We start from the raw sequence: 18,199 nt of genomic DNA, 5'->3' as shown, positions 1-18,199 counted from the left end.
ACTGGCATCTATTGGGTGATAGCCAGGGATGCTGCTAACCCTCTGCAATGCACAGGACAGCCCCAAATGTCAATAGTGCCAAAGCTGGGAAACCTTGAAATAAGGATTTGTGAATTTGAATCATCTTAACTCTCAGTAGAAAAGACATTGAGCATTGATGCAAAGAGCAAAGTAGTTTGAATCTTTCTCTTTAAACACGTATTTATGAATAATTGCCAAAAGGTGGTAGCTATCCCCGACAAATGCACATTGTGAATGGTCCTCTTGTAAGCCTGAGATTCCTTTAAGCATGCCTGTTGGATTTTGAGTACCTGCAGTTAAATAGTGTTGCTCTTGGCAGGACTTGGTGAGCAAATGAGGTATGAGCTCTCTGATCTCTGCAGTCTGCTCAGTCAGCCATGACCTTCCCAGTGTCTCTTCTTTCTACACCCTGTCTGCAGCGAGCCATGGCCCAGGCAGTTCCCAGTGGGGTGGCCAGAGACTACCACAGGGGGGGAATGCAGGGCCCCAGGGCGGAGGTTCACGTGGGGTTCAGGATAAATTGGAATGATTTCTGTTTTGCAATGAATATCATCCAAACTGGCTTTATGCTTTAACTCCCAAAAATCTTTAAATCTAAAGCTTTTGGATGAAGTACTGAGCAATGAAATAGAACTTTTCTTAGAGAAATTGTGGTTACTTCAAATACTATTTGGATGCTGACAGGGATACATTTTGCATATGTTTTATATGTATGTGTTCATGCAAACACAGTTGTGTGTACATGTACACCTACAAACAATGAAAATTACCACACTTTTAGCTACTTTGCTTCTTAGGAGTTAGTATAATGACAGGGCCATAATGAAATATATGTTGGAAAAAGAAGCAATTTTGTTTACTGTGATAAGCAGAATTGTCCCTAGTAAGACTTACTATATCTCCCCCATGTTTCTTCCACTAGTTCTACCTGATCATTATAAGATGTCCATTCTTGCATTTTGTATGTTATAAAACAAAAAGCCTCTATTGAAGGGTAATACATTGTGGTAAAGATTGTGATTTAACAGATGATCTGATTCTTTAATTTTAATAAGCGTGCTGCTATTCATTTCTTAAAGTTAAATGCTGATAATTTGCAGTGTATGTTTTACAAATTTTGTTCTTCTTTTCCTTAAATTTTTGTTTTAGAAGATATCTGACTATGGGAATATTATCTTGGTATATTTTATGATTTATACTAGAAAGTTTAACAAGGAATGTATATATATGCACACACACATTGATGTAGGATTAGATGCAAGAACAAAGCCAGGAAATTAGGAATTTGGCTGTAGTTGTTTATCTGAGCTGCCTCCTGTGTGTTGGTGCCGGAATGATCTCACAGCAGGCCGTGATCATCTGTTCTCACAGGAAGCGAGGCCCAGTGCAGAGGGGAAGAACCACAAGACAAGACGATCTTCTGGTTCAGGATTTCATAAGGAAAAAAATGTATATTTGCCTGGTATGTGAAAAAAATCATTAAAAGTAATTGTATTTGAGCCAGACAAAGAACACAAGCAAATCAGTGAGACAAATTTCAGGTTTAGATGTTTATATACACACACACACACACATATATATGCATATATGTGCATGTGTGTGTATATATATATGTTTATGTGTGTGTGTGTATACACATACACATTGAATAGGCATATTCCATTGAAAAAACATAAAAATTGAATTTTTCTGAATGTCTAGTATGAAAATAAAAACAAATTTGTGTGGGGTGGCACAGTTATTTGCATTGCATCCAGATATGCAGAGCGAATCATTTCTTTTAATATCTTTATTTCTCTAAACCTGTCTTCATCTCCCTGGGAATTCCCTCCCACAGTAGGTGGGGACCTCTAGGGACCCCAAAGTGGTATCTAATCCTGTTTACTTAGTGTGATGCAGTGATTTTATTTATTTATTTGAGAGAGAGCACATGCATGCGCAAGAGTTGGGGGAGGGACAGAGGGAGAGAGAGAGGGAGAGAAGCAGACTCCACACTGAGTTCAGAATCCCACTTGGGGCTTGATCTCAGGACCCCAAGATCATGACCCGAGCTGAAACCAAGAGTCAGATGCTTAACCGACTGAGACACCCAGGTGCCCCTGATGCAGACCTTTAGGTAATGCCCAGCCTCTTTAATTAGAAGGCTCAGTTTTTGGCCTTAGACAGTAACAAAGTGGAAAAGCATAACAGTATTAACCTGGGGATGAAAGGTTGCAAGGGTTAGTATCTCCTGGCTTCCATCAGAAACAAATGCAGACACTCTCAGGAGGAAACAATCATTCTCAGACATGTCCTCTGGTTTCCAGCAGACTAAGATGCCTAATAGGAACTCCTAGTGTCATCAAATGCACAAGGAAACAAACTACCATCAGTCAAAGTCAGCAGGAAAAAAAATAAGAAATTGGTCCCCAAGAACTTTAAATATTGGAATTAATCAAATTCAGAATATAAAATCACTAAGACATCTTTAAGTAAATAAAATGATAAATCATAAAAAAATAAATAAGCAGCAACAGAATATAAAAATGCCCAGGAAGATTTGAAAATGAACCAAAGAGAACTTTAGATATTAAAAAAATAATTATCAAAATAATTAAATGGCTGACTTAAAAATATTAGAGTGCTGAAGGAAAATTAGATGGATCTAAGGAGGTTACCCAGAACATTGCAGAGAAGGGCAAAGAAATGAAAAAAAAAAAAAAAAGGGAGGAAGGAAAGAGAGAGAAAGAAAGGAAGAAAGAAATTAAGACATTGGAAGGTGAAATGAGAAGGTCTAACGTTCCTTTCCAGAAGGAAATAGTAAGAGAAAACAAAATAGAGTGAAGAAGAGCCAGTATTGGAAGAAATGGTTACTGGGAGATTTCCAGATGTGCTGTAAGAGACACTGATAGAGAAGCACCAGGTGTACCATGCAGAAAACCCTATCAGGACGCATGGAATTGAAACTCCAGGATACCAAAGACAAAGAGAGAATCTTTAAACAAACAGGAGGAAGAAAAATGACCTACCAAGGAATAACAGAATGGCCTCACACTTACCAGTAGCAAAAAATGGAAACCAGAAGACAGTGGAATAATACCTTCAGCATGCTAAGAGAAAACAATTTGCACCCTGCAGTTGTGTAATTAACAAAATTATCTTTCAAATACAAATCAATTTCTCCACATTAAAGGAATTTTTAATGAATGCATTTTCAGAAGAAAGGAAATTATGCCAGAAGACTCAAGAAGGAATGATGAAAAGGGAAAATGGTAAATACAAGTATATGCACAGAATTTCTAGTCCAAAACCATAAATACATGTGTATTATCTGAAGGAGAGATCCAGGGAGCTATTCAGATTAACTGAGGCAAACTTGCAGAGTTAAAATAGAGAGGAAACTTATTTTATCACTTTAATCTTTTACAACTGGAGACTCTTTTTTGTGCTCATGAAAGATATATCATTACCTTAAGACAATACTAAAATAATATAACAATGCTTGATTTATCATATTTTCTCAAATATTCTAATCCTTGATCCTTTTCGTGGATTGAGTGGCCCCAAAAAGATATGCCTACTTCCTCATTCTGGGATTTTGTGAATGTGACCTTATTTGGAAAAAGGGTCTTTACCGATGTAATTAAGGATCTTGAGATGAAGAGATCATCCCGGATTACCAGGGTAGACCTTAAATACATTGATAAGTGTCCTTCTAAGAAACAGAAGAGGTGAAGACACAGACACACAGAGAAGATGGTGTAAAGATGTAGGCAGAGATTGGAGTGATGCAGCGGTAAGATAAGAATCAAGAATGCCTGGAACCATCAGATGCAGAAAGAGGCGAAGGAAGGTTTCTCCCCTAGACCTCCCAGAAGGAACATGGCCCTGTTGAATTTCAGACTTGTGGTTTCCAGAACTGTGAGAGAATAAATTTCAGTTGTTTTAAGCCCCCTAGTTTGTAGTAATTTGTTATGGCAGCCACAGGAAATTCATATAGTCCCTAACGGTTAAATTTATACTTTTCTCAAAACAAAAACAAAACAAACAAACAAACAAAAACCAAATTTAATTTAAAAATGTAATGAAGTATCTGCTGTAATACCGTGTTGAAGCTGGTTTCTCTAGGCATGCCATTTTCTTCCCTTGTTTCTCTTTGAGATGGCATCGAGTTATATGTGACACAGATGTGGCGTATTTGACTTGGTGTTGGCAAGAAGGCAGCTGGTACCCTCAGACCCAGTGGTACACTCTGCGCACTGCTCATCTCAACTGCAGTGTTGCTGGTATAAGCTATTCCCTCGCCTACAGGCCAAGGGGCAGCGCTAGCTCCAGGCTTGGCTCTCTTTGGTGTCCACTGCTAATCAAATTCAGGGGTTTCTCTTTCCAGTAGCCTCCTAGGGTGAGTTAGCCTCACTCCACCCCTCCTTGGCATTACGGACTATAGACCCACTGCCTCATCCTACATGTAGTCCATGGCCTACATGGTCTTACCGCCAAGACTCAACTACAGGGCATCCTCCCTCACCACCTCAAGCCCATTCAGGGTTGCAGGACAGGTCTGTTGGCCCTCACAGCACCACTCATACCGTGTGAGAGAGCTCATGCCCTGCTCAGTGTATCATGATGCAGCTGCCCCAGCTCAGATCCCAGGGGGCATCCTAAGGAGATTTCTCCAGACTCTCCAGCATGGAGTACAGTGCAGGCTCCTCCTCTCAATGATTTCTTCAGTATCCTTTACTTGTTATCCCAAGGAGCTGGGTTGGTACACCAAAGACTCACCTCTCCCGCCTCTGCTCGTATGCTTCTCCACTGCCCAGGGTGGCCTAGGAACCCCTCCTGCCACTTCTTCTGGTCCTTTCCACAAGAACCACAGTCCACATGCCTGCCCATCAGAACCTGGGAGAAACTTTGGGTTGTGACCACTCTTGGCTTTTGATACACTAAAATTATTTAGAAAATTACTTTTCCATGAAACCTTGTTTTCAAACTTAACTATCTTGGTACAGAATCCTATTTTGAATGATAGGGGTGAATATTAACTTTCTTTTTGACTATCTGAAGTAGCTCTCCTAATCTTTTCCCAGACTTGGGCTAACTGTGGAGAAGGTCACATAAAGACAAATGTGAAAGAAAAAGGCCTCACTATTTTAAAAGATTGATCACAGTAAAAATATTCAAGACAATAAACATTTGTAACTCATAGAAGTACTTTACAATGATAGAGTGTTCTACAGCCTTTGAACTATAGTATCTTATTAGGTCCTCAATATGGATTATTATCCCATTTTATAGTTAAGGCAACCGAAAAGTTAAAATGCTTATTTAAGATAATGGCACTTATAAAAGGAAGAGAATTATTAATAACTCACATAGTGTATAACCCTACTTTCAGTGTTCTACCTCCAAGGCCATATCCTTTGCCTCGGCTTCAATATTAAAGCTGAAGCCTGTTTCCAGGTCCTGAGACAGTGCTCCAGTCATGTTCTTAGCTCAGAACCCTCAGTACCCACCCAGACCTGTGCTCTGGAGCTTTCCCCTCACTTGAGTACTTCTTGGAGACTCAGCTTTGAGTTTAAATAAATAATACGAATATTTTATACAGCATATCTTGGTGTTTTTTAATGTGGCAGTTTTTCTTGTATCCTATATTGTCACAATGGAAATTCTGTTCTTTTCATTCTGTCAATGCTAGCAAAACTCGTGATCTCAGTCTTAGAACTAAGATTTGAACTAAAATTCATTGTAATTTATCTTTTTCTTATGGATATACATATATGTGGCCACTCTTTTTTTTTTCTATGTTAATGAGTTTATATTGAAAAAGTAACCTGCAATGGTTTAAGAAATGTTTATTAGTGCTTTCAGTGTGTGAGTCTGTATATTTGAAATGGGCTCTTTATTTAGATCTGTTCTCAACCTCAGATTTTCAAAATCAGAGAATTAAGAGACCTAGTCATAAAAGAACTAAGAAGCCTGAACTTTTCATTGAGGCTTAATTATAGATACCATTAACATTGTAATGTAATAATTATAATAGCTAACATTTATTGAGAACTTGCTAATCATATTACCTAGATTTTCTCACTTAAACATCAAATCTACATGGCAAGTACCTGTTATTATCATGTTTTACAAACGAGGATGTGATGATACTAATTCCTTACATTTCAGTAACGATTTATGTTCTACAGCGTTGTTTCACCTACATTAACATATCCTGTGATTTGACATGGCAAGTATTACTATACTGGTAGTTTATAGAAGAGACTGTAACTTCAGAGCTTTTAAATGGTTGGTGCAAAATACTATAGCTAGTAGCTAACAGAGCTGGCCTTTGGTCATTGGGCTAACTTTTCATTTCTAGGTCTTCTTCCTAGCTAAGGTCTTCTAGTTTAAGGCTCTTAGAAATGAAGTATGCATTTAAAATAATTGCGAGAGGTCCATTTATTGATGTGTTAATAATGCATGACCACTTAAACCTAATCTGAGGAAGGATACTTCCTGCATTGTACTGTGGCTTAGTGAAAACAGCACAGGTGGGAAAGCAAGCAAGACAGACTGGGATCAGGCTCACCTACTGGTCCTGACTGTTGGGCAGTTTTGCTGAGCCTCTCTGCCTCTCTCTCTCCACCTGCACACTTGGGATGGTTGGGCAAAGTTGCCTCTAAGTCTCACTCTAATATATAATGATTTTATATAGTTCTCTCCTAAAAACCTCAGTCTTGTGTGATAAGGCTTAAAAATGAAAGGAGCAAATTTTAAAAAATAATAATTTTAAGCCTCTCTAAAGATTAATTAGTGAAACAAATGGTAGTAGCAATAATGTTTAAAATTAATCTGAAAATGGAATTTGGAAAACAATTCCATTTATAATAACATCAAAGAGAATAAAGTACTTAGGAACAAATTTAACAAAACAAAAGCAAAACTTATTTTCTGGGAACTTCAAAACATTGCTGAAAGAAATTTCAAAAGACCTAAGTAAATGGAAAGACATCCTGTGTTCATAAACTAGAAGACAGGATATGGTTAAGATGATAGTATTCTTCATATTGTCCTACAGATTCAACACACTCCCTATCAAAATCACAGTTGGCTTTTTTGCAGAAGTTAACCAGCTGAACCTAAAAATCATACAGAAATTCGAGGGACTGAGAATAGCTAAAACAATCTTTAAAAAAGGGCAAAGTCAGACAATTCACACTTCCTGATTTTTTTTTTTTTTAAGATTTTATTTATTTATTTGAGAGAGAGAATGAGACAGAGAGAGAGAGCATGAGATGGGGGAGGGTCAGAGGGAGAAGCAGACTCCCTGCTGAGCAGGGAGCCCAACGTGGGACTCGATCCTGGGACTCCAGGATCATGATCTGAGCCGAAGGCAGTCGCTCAACCAACTGAGCCACCCAGGTGTCCCTCGCACTTCCTGATTTTAAAACTTACCATAAAGCTAAAGTAATCAAGAATGTGTGATACTCTCATGAGGATAGATATATAGATCAGTGGAGTAGCACTTAGCACAGTGCTAAAAGTGATAGCCATTGTCAGAGGTGTTGTGATAAAGACTTAAAGACAAAGGCCTGCTCATAAGCCCCTGCACTGCTTTTGCATGTGCCTGGAGCACCATCCCTGTCTCACAGCTTAATTAAACCCTTCATGACCGCAGGGCAGGCTGCTTCTCTGGTGGGTGTTTCCTGACCACATCCAGCCACTGAGTTACCAGGCTTGACTGTTTCAGTTCTTGCAAATCTGTCATCTCACTTCTGGCAGCCCTGATTTATTTGTCTGTCTTACCCTCTGGGTGCTACTTGAGAGTAGGGGCTGCTGCCTCACTCCCAAGTTTCCCAGCTCAGGGCTCTGTGCTTGGTAGGTGCTCAGTTAATACTGTTTGAAAGACTGAACAGTAAGGGTAGGGCCTAGATAGATTGTTTGAACATGGTCACATGCTTCCGTAGGAGCCCTAAGCATCTGCTTACCAGTAAAGAGAATAATCTGAACTGTTTTATGTTGGGAACTTCATCTAATTATATGGTATCACTCATTTATCTAGTATATTTGGAATCATAGGTTAGTCCTGTTATTAAAATAGAAAGACATCAAGAAATCTACATTTAATTATAAATTTAAATTTATTTGTTACAAGTCAGTAGAGAATAAAAGATTGCTAATGGGTAGCAGATTGAGAAGGATTGCTCTTATTAAATATTTTTTCATTTCAAAAGGCTCTTTTTTGAAGGATTTCTGTGTTTTATAAACTGCCATGGAAGAAGCACAGCATACTCCATCAGCTGCTAAGAGAAACTGAAAATTTTAGATTTCCATGGAAATCCCATTGTCATTTTTAATGATGGCATTGGTATAGATGTGTATACCAAATTTTTGTAGTAAGTGATCTAGTATCTGTTTGTACTTGCCTTAGGCTGTGTTCTTGCCAAAATTTAGTAAACCTCTTTAGAAAAATTCCCCTTATCTCTGTGCCAGTTTCTCTAGAAGCCAAAAGCTTTCATCATAACTCATCTCCCTGCTTAATCTGAAAAAGAACAAAGCTAAAGTTATTGAAATGTGATAAATTATGATAGTAATCTATCTAAACTGTATGCAGCCATTATTGACTTTATGTGTGTTACTACCTTGAGAACTTGGCGTTACCTGGTGCTTGTGATAACCTTACCTAGAAACAGAGGCATGGGTAAAATCATCTCAGAAGTGTCTTTTAATTTTGTCCTTCTCTGTAATCTTTTAAAAGTAGAGGCTTTCATTAAAGACCAAAGAATATAAAACAATTTCACTTCTGTCTTCAATTTATGGTGCCTTTCATCAATTGTTTCAAAATATTTATGCACAATTCAGGAGACCATTTCTGTACATAGCGCTGAAGTGAATTTGGAAGGTGGCATTTCAGTAAGTATAGTACAGAGAAACTTTTGACTTGGAACTGTGTCATAATTTATAATTGGATAGCTTTGCAGGTTTCTAAAGAAGAAAGATCACCACTTATTGGCAACCCAAATGCATTTGTTTGTTTCCTTTAACTAGTTATACCCTGTGTGCTAAGTTACTCTCCTCTCCCTTTCCCCATGAGGCCCAAAATAGCTTTATTAATAGGAACATATGCTGTTTATGTTCTTAAAAAAATCAGGGTGGTCTTAGATGTCTGTCTTCCATTCTGGCATTTCCCTTTATACAACCCTTTTGAATTTTCTGTTTAAAAACTGGCATTCCAATAGCTTTTCTTTGGCCTAATGCCTGGGTCACATATAGCAGCAGCAAATTAGGAATGTTAAGACGTCCCCCAAAGAAAAATGTTTGTTATGAAAGTAGAGCTGATGTGACACTTGGAATTAGAGCTTCTTAACTTATCTAAATGACAGTTAATGATGGGTTTCTTTTATTCTTATTTTAAAGAAGGGGGGATAAAAGTGAAAGAAATGCCCAGAGGCTGAGATTGGGTTTGGTTCACCAAACTGTTAAATGTCAAATATACTATGCTGATAATACACCTTTTTATCTCTTTTTAGGAGCTAATTTTGTTACTCGAAAAATTAGCCGGTCAGTGGCTAAGATTTACCTTGGACAACTGGAATGTTTCAGCTTGGGAAATCTGGATGCCAAACGAGATTGGGGCCATGCCAAGGACTATGTAGAGGTAGGAACTGACTCATTATGTTCTTAAAAATACCTGCATCAGTTGGTGTTTTCAATGCCGGGCCTCTAGTGGAAAAGCATGACCTACAAGAGGTGGTAGCATATAAAATTTTGCTAACGCAGATATGTATAAACTTATTACTTTCAATTTAAGGCTTCACAGTTCAGCTTTACTTGTAGATTACACTGAGTGTTCCTTGAATGTGGAAACCTCTCACAATTGTTCTTTTTGTTATTTAAAATGAAGGTGTAGGTCATTCTTTTGGATGATGGATGAAAAAATGTTTGAGTAGTGTTCTTTTCTTTCTAAAGCTTCTTTCTCCTTCTCGCTTCTTGCATCTTCTCCCTCCTGCCTGCCCAATATACATATAACTAACTGTGAAAGAATTTTTAGGTATAAAGGTGAAGTTCTCAGAGCTTCAAGAAATACTACCTAATTTCAATTTGTATAATCCAAGACTTTCAGATTTACATTATGCTACTAACGTACTCTAAGAGTAATATTCTTATGGAGCTTTTGGTTTCTGGTTATTACCCTACACATTTCTTAAAGTATGACTTTGCACACCAATAAATTTTGTTCATTAAAAAGAGAATTGCTAATAGTGATGCTATTGCATAATACTGGATATAGTTAAAGGGAAATTCGAATTTTCATTCTTGGGACTTAGATACACATTAAATTTTGGTTTGGGTTAGATATGTTACATGTATAAGTAGTGTGATTTTTCTTTAAGCAAATGGTTATATTTTACCTTTCCCTGATCAGTATGCTTTTAAATATCCATGGTGGTTTCTGTGGCCAGACATGAAGGAGCATGTTGGTAACATTGTCTTTTTCCCTGGAGTCTGCTTGTCCTTGTTTAGGTGCTTACAGATTTCCTGTGTTCAGGAAACTATTTCTGTCCTTAATGATTCCTCTCTGGGAAACCGGATTTGGCTTCCTTGTTCATTGATGCGATTCAAAAAGAAACTTGAACATTTACGAAAGAAAGCAAACAAGTAGTTTATTTGTTAACACAGAGGTTAGTCTCGGCAGTGTTATTATTTTTGTTTATAACAATTAAAAATGTTGTATACTTGAACACCTAATACTGATTTATATTATGGATAAAAAATTAGCTCTAATTTTAAATTTTAAACAGTGTAACATTTATATAATTTCAGTATGTTCTTCTAAGCTGTCATTACAAAGAGGCATTTATTTTACGACAGTAGACATTAGGTACATTTTAAGAACATTACATTAAAAAATATATAAGGCCACAGTTTCAGAAATTTTAAGAAGTAGGAGAAAGGAGATGTTATCAATAGATGCTGAAACTCTGTTTTGTCTAACCTATATGGCCTAACCTACTTAAAAATATGAGGTAAGTTTTATAAAAATGAATACATTACTTTTTCAAAAATATCATTCTAGCTATCTGTATATACTTAGAGCAATAGAAAGCTATATAGGTACCTTCTTTTCCAAACTCTTGTTCTCCAAATTCAGAACCAAATAGATCAAATTTCATTCCATTTAATTTTTTTTTTTTGCACCAGGGTAAAAAATGAAGTTTTTATTAGAACTCAGAAATAGGGGTGCCTGGGTGGCTCAGTCAGCTGAGCATCCGACTTTTGGTTTCTGCTCAGGTCATGGTCTCAGGGTCATGAGATCGATCCCTGCATCAGGTTCCACGCTCAGTGGTGAGTCTCAGAAATAGATTTTGATAGTGAAACAGCATACCAAATGTTAATAATGCTTATTACTGGTTATGTTTATTTTCCTCTTTATATTTCTATATTTTCCATATATTTGAAATGAATGTAAACTTTTTCAATCAGAAAAAAAAATTAATGACATTTTAAAAATAGGCCAGAAAAAAAATGCACAACACTATTAAATAAATACAGAGTAATGAGTAAGTCTTTTGTGAGCTCAGCGGAGCTGGAAGAAGGACTGTGCTATCATCTCACTCCCAAAATGCCAAGCCTAGCACTGGTCCTGGGTGTAGCTCAAACTTTGAAACAAAGGGGCCACAATTGTTTTCATTTAAAATAAAAGCATTTTATATACATTTTGGCTCAAAGACTTCAAAAAGGTCTTCCCAAATGCTGTTTTGAAGATTCCTTGACAGGATGGTGTCGGTACAGTGAGCCCAAGAAGCCAAACCATCCATGCAAAAGTAAAATGTTCTGACCTTTCAGTAAGAATGTAAAATTTTCAGATTTTATGGAGAAACAGACATACAAAATTAAGTCATTCTCATTGGCATTCAAGACCTGATTTGTTCCACAATACAAATAGGTTTTGCTATGAAGGATTCCCCTGGGGTTCAGACAGTAACACATGTTGATGATGTAAGAAGCATTGTATAGTTCTCATTTATGGGTCCTGAAAGTCGTCTAAATTTCTTGATTTCTAAAAAAAAATGCCATTATTAAGTAAGAATTCATTGTTTGCTGTTTCCATTTTAAGAAATATCATCATCCTTTGCATTTCTAAATGTATTAAAATGAAGTTACTTCACAGACTTGTGACTAAAAGTAGATGTTGCCAGAATTAAAGTCAACAAGCATAAGAATGAAAAAAGAGAAGCATTGTTTGTTTAGAGTATATCTGCATCCTGGCGCTATAACCAGCTTTAGAATAAAGAAGCCTTGGCAAGTACAGATCAAGCAAGTCATAATAGCATCTTATTTACACTCATTTTAATTATATAATCTTTCTCATTTATACACAAACATATTGTACTGGTGAATCTTTAGATTAAGTGACGTCCTTTTTTAGTTATGGATGAACTTCCACAATGAAGAGTAGAGAGCATTTGACAAACAGTGTAGGGATCCTAGCTGTGTCAGTGATTTGCTTAGGGTTTTATATCTCAGTTTACCCATCTGTGAAAAGGGCATAATAACAACCCTGTAAAAAATTAGCATTAATGTGCTGTACATCCATGATTAGAATCTACCTCTGTCTTGTAAACATTTTTGCAACAGTTTATACAAAGCCATTTCCTGTTGCTGATTCAGGTTCATTAATATCCATTTATAGTCTTGTTTCCTAGATCAAAATGATTTAAAACTTAATTTGAGTGGGTAAGCAGTATTTCAACTTGAAATGAAGAATATAAAAACTAGGGGCGCCTGGGTGGCTCAGGCGTTGGGCGTCTGCCTTCGGCTCAGGTCATGATCCCGGGGTCCTGGGATCAAGCCCCGCATCGGGCTTCCTGCTCGGCGGGAAGCCTGCTTCTCCCTCTCCCACTGCCCATTTGTGTTCTCTCTCTAGCTGTGTCTCTGTCAAATAAATAAATAAAATCTTTAAAAAAAAAAAAGAATATAAAAACTATATTAAATTTTATTGTACTTCAGGATAAACAAGTTATATGCAGTTATATCTTTTCCAATATTTTATTATAAACTTACAGGATTGTTGAATTAATTTTACCATGAGCAGCCATATACCCTCCACCCAGATTCTATAATTAACAACTAACAATTATTGTTGCAATTTGAGAAAAAATATTACTGTTTAAAAACTTATGTAGTGCTTGATGGATCAGAGCTCTAAATACTCAGTTTACACAAACACAGGTTATCAAGAATTTGCACTTCTTATGGGATATAGTCAGTTGACAATTCAAACTTTTAAAATATTTTTATCTTCTTACATAATTATATGACACCATCTTGCTCTGTTTTCATGCCTGCTGCTCTCCACATACATTGAAGTAACTCCTTGTATTCATGAGAACACACTGGGGGCTGTTGTATACCACATCCAAGCAAATTCAGGTAGTCAACATTTTAACTGCATGGTCAACTGCAAAGGAGAGGACCTCTAACTTCTCTAGGGGGCATTGGTCTTTCCACATATCTTCTGTTCAGTACCTACCATGGTCATGGTTCTAGTTGCTACACGTGACAGTCTTTTAAACTTTGTATAAAGCCCAATAAGCCTGCACAGTGCTAAATTGCACAAAGGTAAGCAGATTTCTTTATTGTAGGACTGACTTCTCCAAACTTAGGATATATGAATGCACCGTGGCCTGCTAAGATTAATAAAGGTTTCTCAAACTTATTTAATTTTGCCACCCTTTTAATAAAAAATATACATTAACATCTAGCAGTGCAGAGGTAGAAAATGACACCATATGTTTAAAATTAATGGTAACAGTTTGGTTAACAAGGTCCCAGTGTGATCCTACCTTGATGAAACTAGCTAGAATACAACTATAGCCGGAAAATATTGAGAGGTGAGCTAATTGACAAGGGCTGGACTGGAAGTATCTTTAAGTTATTACCACTCACAAGAGGGTCCTTGCTCTTGGGATACATGGATAATCAAGTGACCTAAGTCTGAGCTTTTTCCAAGACTGAGCAAAAAGCCATTTTAAAAAATATCATGAGGTTTTACTGCAACAACTGACCATACAGGTGCTCTTGGAGAGATCTCCTGGCGCAAAGGCAATCCAGGGCACGTTCAAATTATTAGGGGAGGATTTTTGAGATTCATCTGAATTTTTAATATAATGGTCTCTCACACATACCTCTTTCTTTTCTCTCTCCGTCCCCTCCTTCTTTCTTCCTTCTTTTCCCTCCTCCTCCTCCTTTTTTTTTTTTTTTTTTTTTTTGGCAGGGATCATAGATTAATTTTTAAAAAGCTAGTTTTAGAAAAAAAATAATAGGGGCGCCTGGGTGGCTCAGTCATTAAGCGTCTGCCTTCGGCTCAGGTCATGATCCTGGGGTCCTGGGATCAAGCCCCGCATCAGACTCCCTGCTTGGCGGGAAGCCTGCTTCTCCCTCTCCCACTCCCCCTGCTTGTGTTCCCTCTTTCACTGTCTTTCTCTGTCAAATAAATAAATAAAATCTTTAAAAAAAATAATAAAAATTGCCAAATGTTGGACACTCATTATGTGCCAGAAACTTTACTGAGGACTTTACATACATTATTTTATATGATACGTACACCAGTCCTTTACAGATGAAGAAATTGAGGTTTGGAGAGTTCTGGGGATGATTTGCCCAAAACCATGGCCAACAGAGGTGAATGAACCCCGAACTCCAGCCCAGGCCTGATACCTCAGCCATTCTCATAACCACTAATTCACTTTGACTTGAGGGGAGCAGAGACATAAGCAGTGAGGTCTGGCTAACTTTCCATTTCCCAGAGAGACAAGACATTGAGCTTCTCTCCCTTTTCTCTTTATGCCATTTGTAGTCCAAGGGGAAGAGAAGTATCTGGAGGACAGCATGTGGCTGAGGCAGTGATCAGATCTTGCTGAACCCATTATATTGACTATATTAGGCAAAGATGCAGAGGATACGTTTGGGGAAAATGGGTAGTCAGGTGTCCTTCCCTAGCTGTCCATTGTCTATTGTCCAAAGTCTACATGAGTTAACTTTCCTTACAGCTTTCAGTTCTCCGTTGATACCAGAGACCTGGGGGAAAGCCAGGGAGCCTCTGGCAGGGGGGCAGGTAGACCGTTGAGAGAGCTGGGGAGAATTAACCAGTGTTTCCCCTTCTCTCTTCCTTATCTGGCAGTCTGCTGCTAGCATTTTGCATCCTGTATTAATTCACACAAATCTGGAAGAAAAGGATGCCATTTAAACTTTCTGAAATTTTATTTAAGGGAACGCTTACTTGTTGCAACAATGTCGACAAACTGTTTGTTTGCTTCTATTTTTTTTGTTCAGGAAAGTAGCTCGATTTCTTGTTGTGTTTGAATTCTCTAAAGTGTTCATGGAACCAGAATCTGTTCTTTAGGTAAGGCCTCACTTAACAGAAATGCAGGAAGTCATAGTTGCCCTATTTCCACTGACCAGGTCTTGAGTGATTGGGGATGACATCACACGAGTGGCCAAGCCCCCAAATCCCAGGAACACTAGGCTCTGTTTAAATTGTTGTCTCAGTGAATGAAGACTATACCAGCAGAATTTCTAGGATAGACTGTTCATCAAGTTTTCATCCACAGATAGTTAAGAAACAAGGAGGTGGATGCATTTTTAGATCATATTTTCAGTTGTATTTAAAAAATTTAAAATTGAGCATCTGACATTAAGTTAGAAAAGTAGTTCTTGGCAAATGTGTATAAGTGCATTTACGTGGAGAGAAAGAATGAAAATGAATATGGAGTGGAGTTGCATATTCAGTAGATATAGTGCCCGTGGAAACGAATTATGAAACTTCGTGTAAATGCCATTTAAGTTCTAATGGGTAGCAATTAACCACATTAAGGTAGAAGCTTGTACTCCACCCTTTACTCACTCCCACTGATGCTAAGTGTCATCATACCACTGTGGATCATGAAATGACTTCTTGTACCTAAGAAAGTCATGGCTCTGTTCTTGAAAACAGTCTTAGGAAAACAGTGTAAAAAGCCTCCTGTTACTCAGATTATCACACTCATTTACCTACGTCTAAAGTGTACCGTGAGGTTCGGGAGCTTTCTCATTCTACCCCCAGTGGGGCCTGCCCAGTGTCTGTGTGCTGTTCCTCATCCTGGCTGAGCTGCCCTTCCTCACGCTCTCCTCTGTCCTTCCTGCTTCTCTCTGTTGTCTCTCCTTTCCTTGGTGCCTCCCACTTCACATCTGCCTCTGCCCACAAATGAAAACTAGCTCTTTAACTTCAGTAACAAGACTATTCATGTGATATAGACGTAATTGCCTCTTATAAAATATGACATCACCTAAATTTAGTGATGATTTTGCCTGTAGAAGGTATATATCTTTAATATTAAATGCTTCATTTTTACATTAGTGCTCTCTGGAAAGGACAGAAAGTATTTGCAAGTGTTTCCTACTTTCGTGTGTCCCATGCCTAGAAACGCCCATAAATTACTATCTCTCTCATACACACACATACCCCACTACACACACACACAGAGTCAAAACCCTCATTTTTACATTCATTCTAAAGTACTGTTTGGTTTTATCCCACTTACCTGCTTTATTCAGAGGAAATCATTTACTAAAATTACATGTTTTGTCCTCACAGAGCCCGGGCCTGTGGCCCTTTTCTGTGACTTTCTCAGACCACTTCGGGCCTCTTGCTGCCATCAGGAGCCCAGGCTCCAGGTTCCCGGGCTTAGCCTTAGGGAACCCTTTAATACAAGCGCGTTAATTTTGCCTTTACATCCAAAGCCACAAAGCAAAAAACCTCTTCCAAATAGAATGTTCTGTAAGGCAAAGACATGCATTTTATTTTCTGCTTCTGTGTATCATGCTAGAAAACATCTCTGCTTATTTTCTGCCATAGAATCATAGCAGTGAAGTCTCAAAGATTCTCATCTTTTCTTTCTAAGTAAGGAAAAAATTTTGATCCCCTCTGTGAGTGTTGAATCATTTGCATTTGTAAGATCAGTTATTTCCTTTTCTACCTATTGAGTTTAGTAAAGCTGGGATAGCTGATGGCTTTATAGAGCAATTAGATCTGAACTCAGGGGCAGTCTCTGTGATGGATACCTTGATCTGTCCCATGGATTGTTCGCCCAGGGCAGCGATTTTAAGATCAAGAGGCAGACACCTTTTTGGACTCTTTTTGGAAATAGATGCTGTGCAGGAATGAAATGTCTGCCACTTTGACTTGCCAGTTAAATAGCTTTAAAATAGGTGATAGACTTTGTTCTATGTTCTTTACTCTGTGCCTTTTTGTGGTTCAAGAATATTCAAAAGCCACCACCATCCTCTTGGGGTCAGATTTCCAAAGGGTTTTCCCATGTAGCTTTTACAGTTGTTTCAGAAACTGAAGGTATCTCACATGTAAGCTAACTATGCCCCAAATGGACAAATTTGGGATACCATTAAGTGAGATCCCTTTTTCATTTTAGAAAAGATAGACTGGGGCTTCCACCATGCCTAGTTAATTTACAAGGGTAGTTTTATAAAAGCAGTATTACTTAAAGGCAAAATTGAGAAACCCTTGCAAAACTGTCTATGCATTATTGATTTGAGTCTCCCATGGAAATTATTAGTCAAGCTCCTAAAGAAAGAGATGGAATTATTCCTTAGTATAGCTTCCCCAGCTTTCTCTCAAAGTCACGTAAAATATTTGAGATCACTTCTGCTATTTTTTCCTCATATTATGAGGAGAATGATTGGGTTTAACTCATTACTGTTTATTACTTTCTGAAGAATCCAAGTAGATTGAGCTCTCTGAGAACCAAACCATTCCTCCACAAACATAGGATACGAAGTGGTTAGTTGTCTAGTATCAGTCTCTCAAGGAAGCTCCTTGAAGGCAGGAACTGGATATTATTCCTCATTATTGTAATTGTGCCTCCCAATATGCTTGGTACAGAATGGCAGATGCCCAATAAATACTCTATTTGACCATTTCTTTATACAATTTATAAATATGACTATATATAAAATGTGTTTTATTCCTCTCATTATTAAAAGATTATTTTCTAAACTTAGCAGAAGATATTCCCTACTGAATATGATCTTACCACATTTAGGTTTCAATTGTGATGGATTTACTTGACTCCAGGAAGTAGTGTTTTCAAGCAGTTTTCTCTCTTGTTGCATGCAGACCGTAAAGGAAAACTGAATAGTGCCCATATGTTCTCAT

The 18,199-nt window shown here is 37.7% G+C and overlaps 1 protein-coding gene across 1 annotated transcript in view; it reads left to right on the top strand.

Moving 5' to 3' along the window:
• The window catches only part of GMDS (GDP-mannose 4,6-dehydratase), a 628,435-nt gene that overhangs the window by 314,692 nt on the left and 295,544 nt on the right, over positions 1-18,199 (top strand). Inside the window, exon 7 of the mRNA XM_032424781.1 lies at positions 9,519-9,646. Within this exon, the coding sequence (XP_032280672.1) occupies positions 9,519-9,646 (128 nt within the window). The remainder of the gene's footprint in view (positions 1-9,518; positions 9,647-18,199) is intronic.

This window comes from Phoca vitulina, unplaced genomic scaffold (genome assembly GCF_004348235.1).
Source record: "Phoca vitulina isolate PV1807 unplaced genomic scaffold, GSC_HSeal_1.0 scaffold31, whole genome shotgun sequence".
Taxonomy (NCBI): domain Eukaryota; kingdom Metazoa; phylum Chordata; class Mammalia; order Carnivora; family Phocidae; genus Phoca; species Phoca vitulina.
The sequence above is the reverse complement of the archived record's forward strand: the minus strand, read 5'-3'. Positions and strand labels throughout refer to the sequence as shown.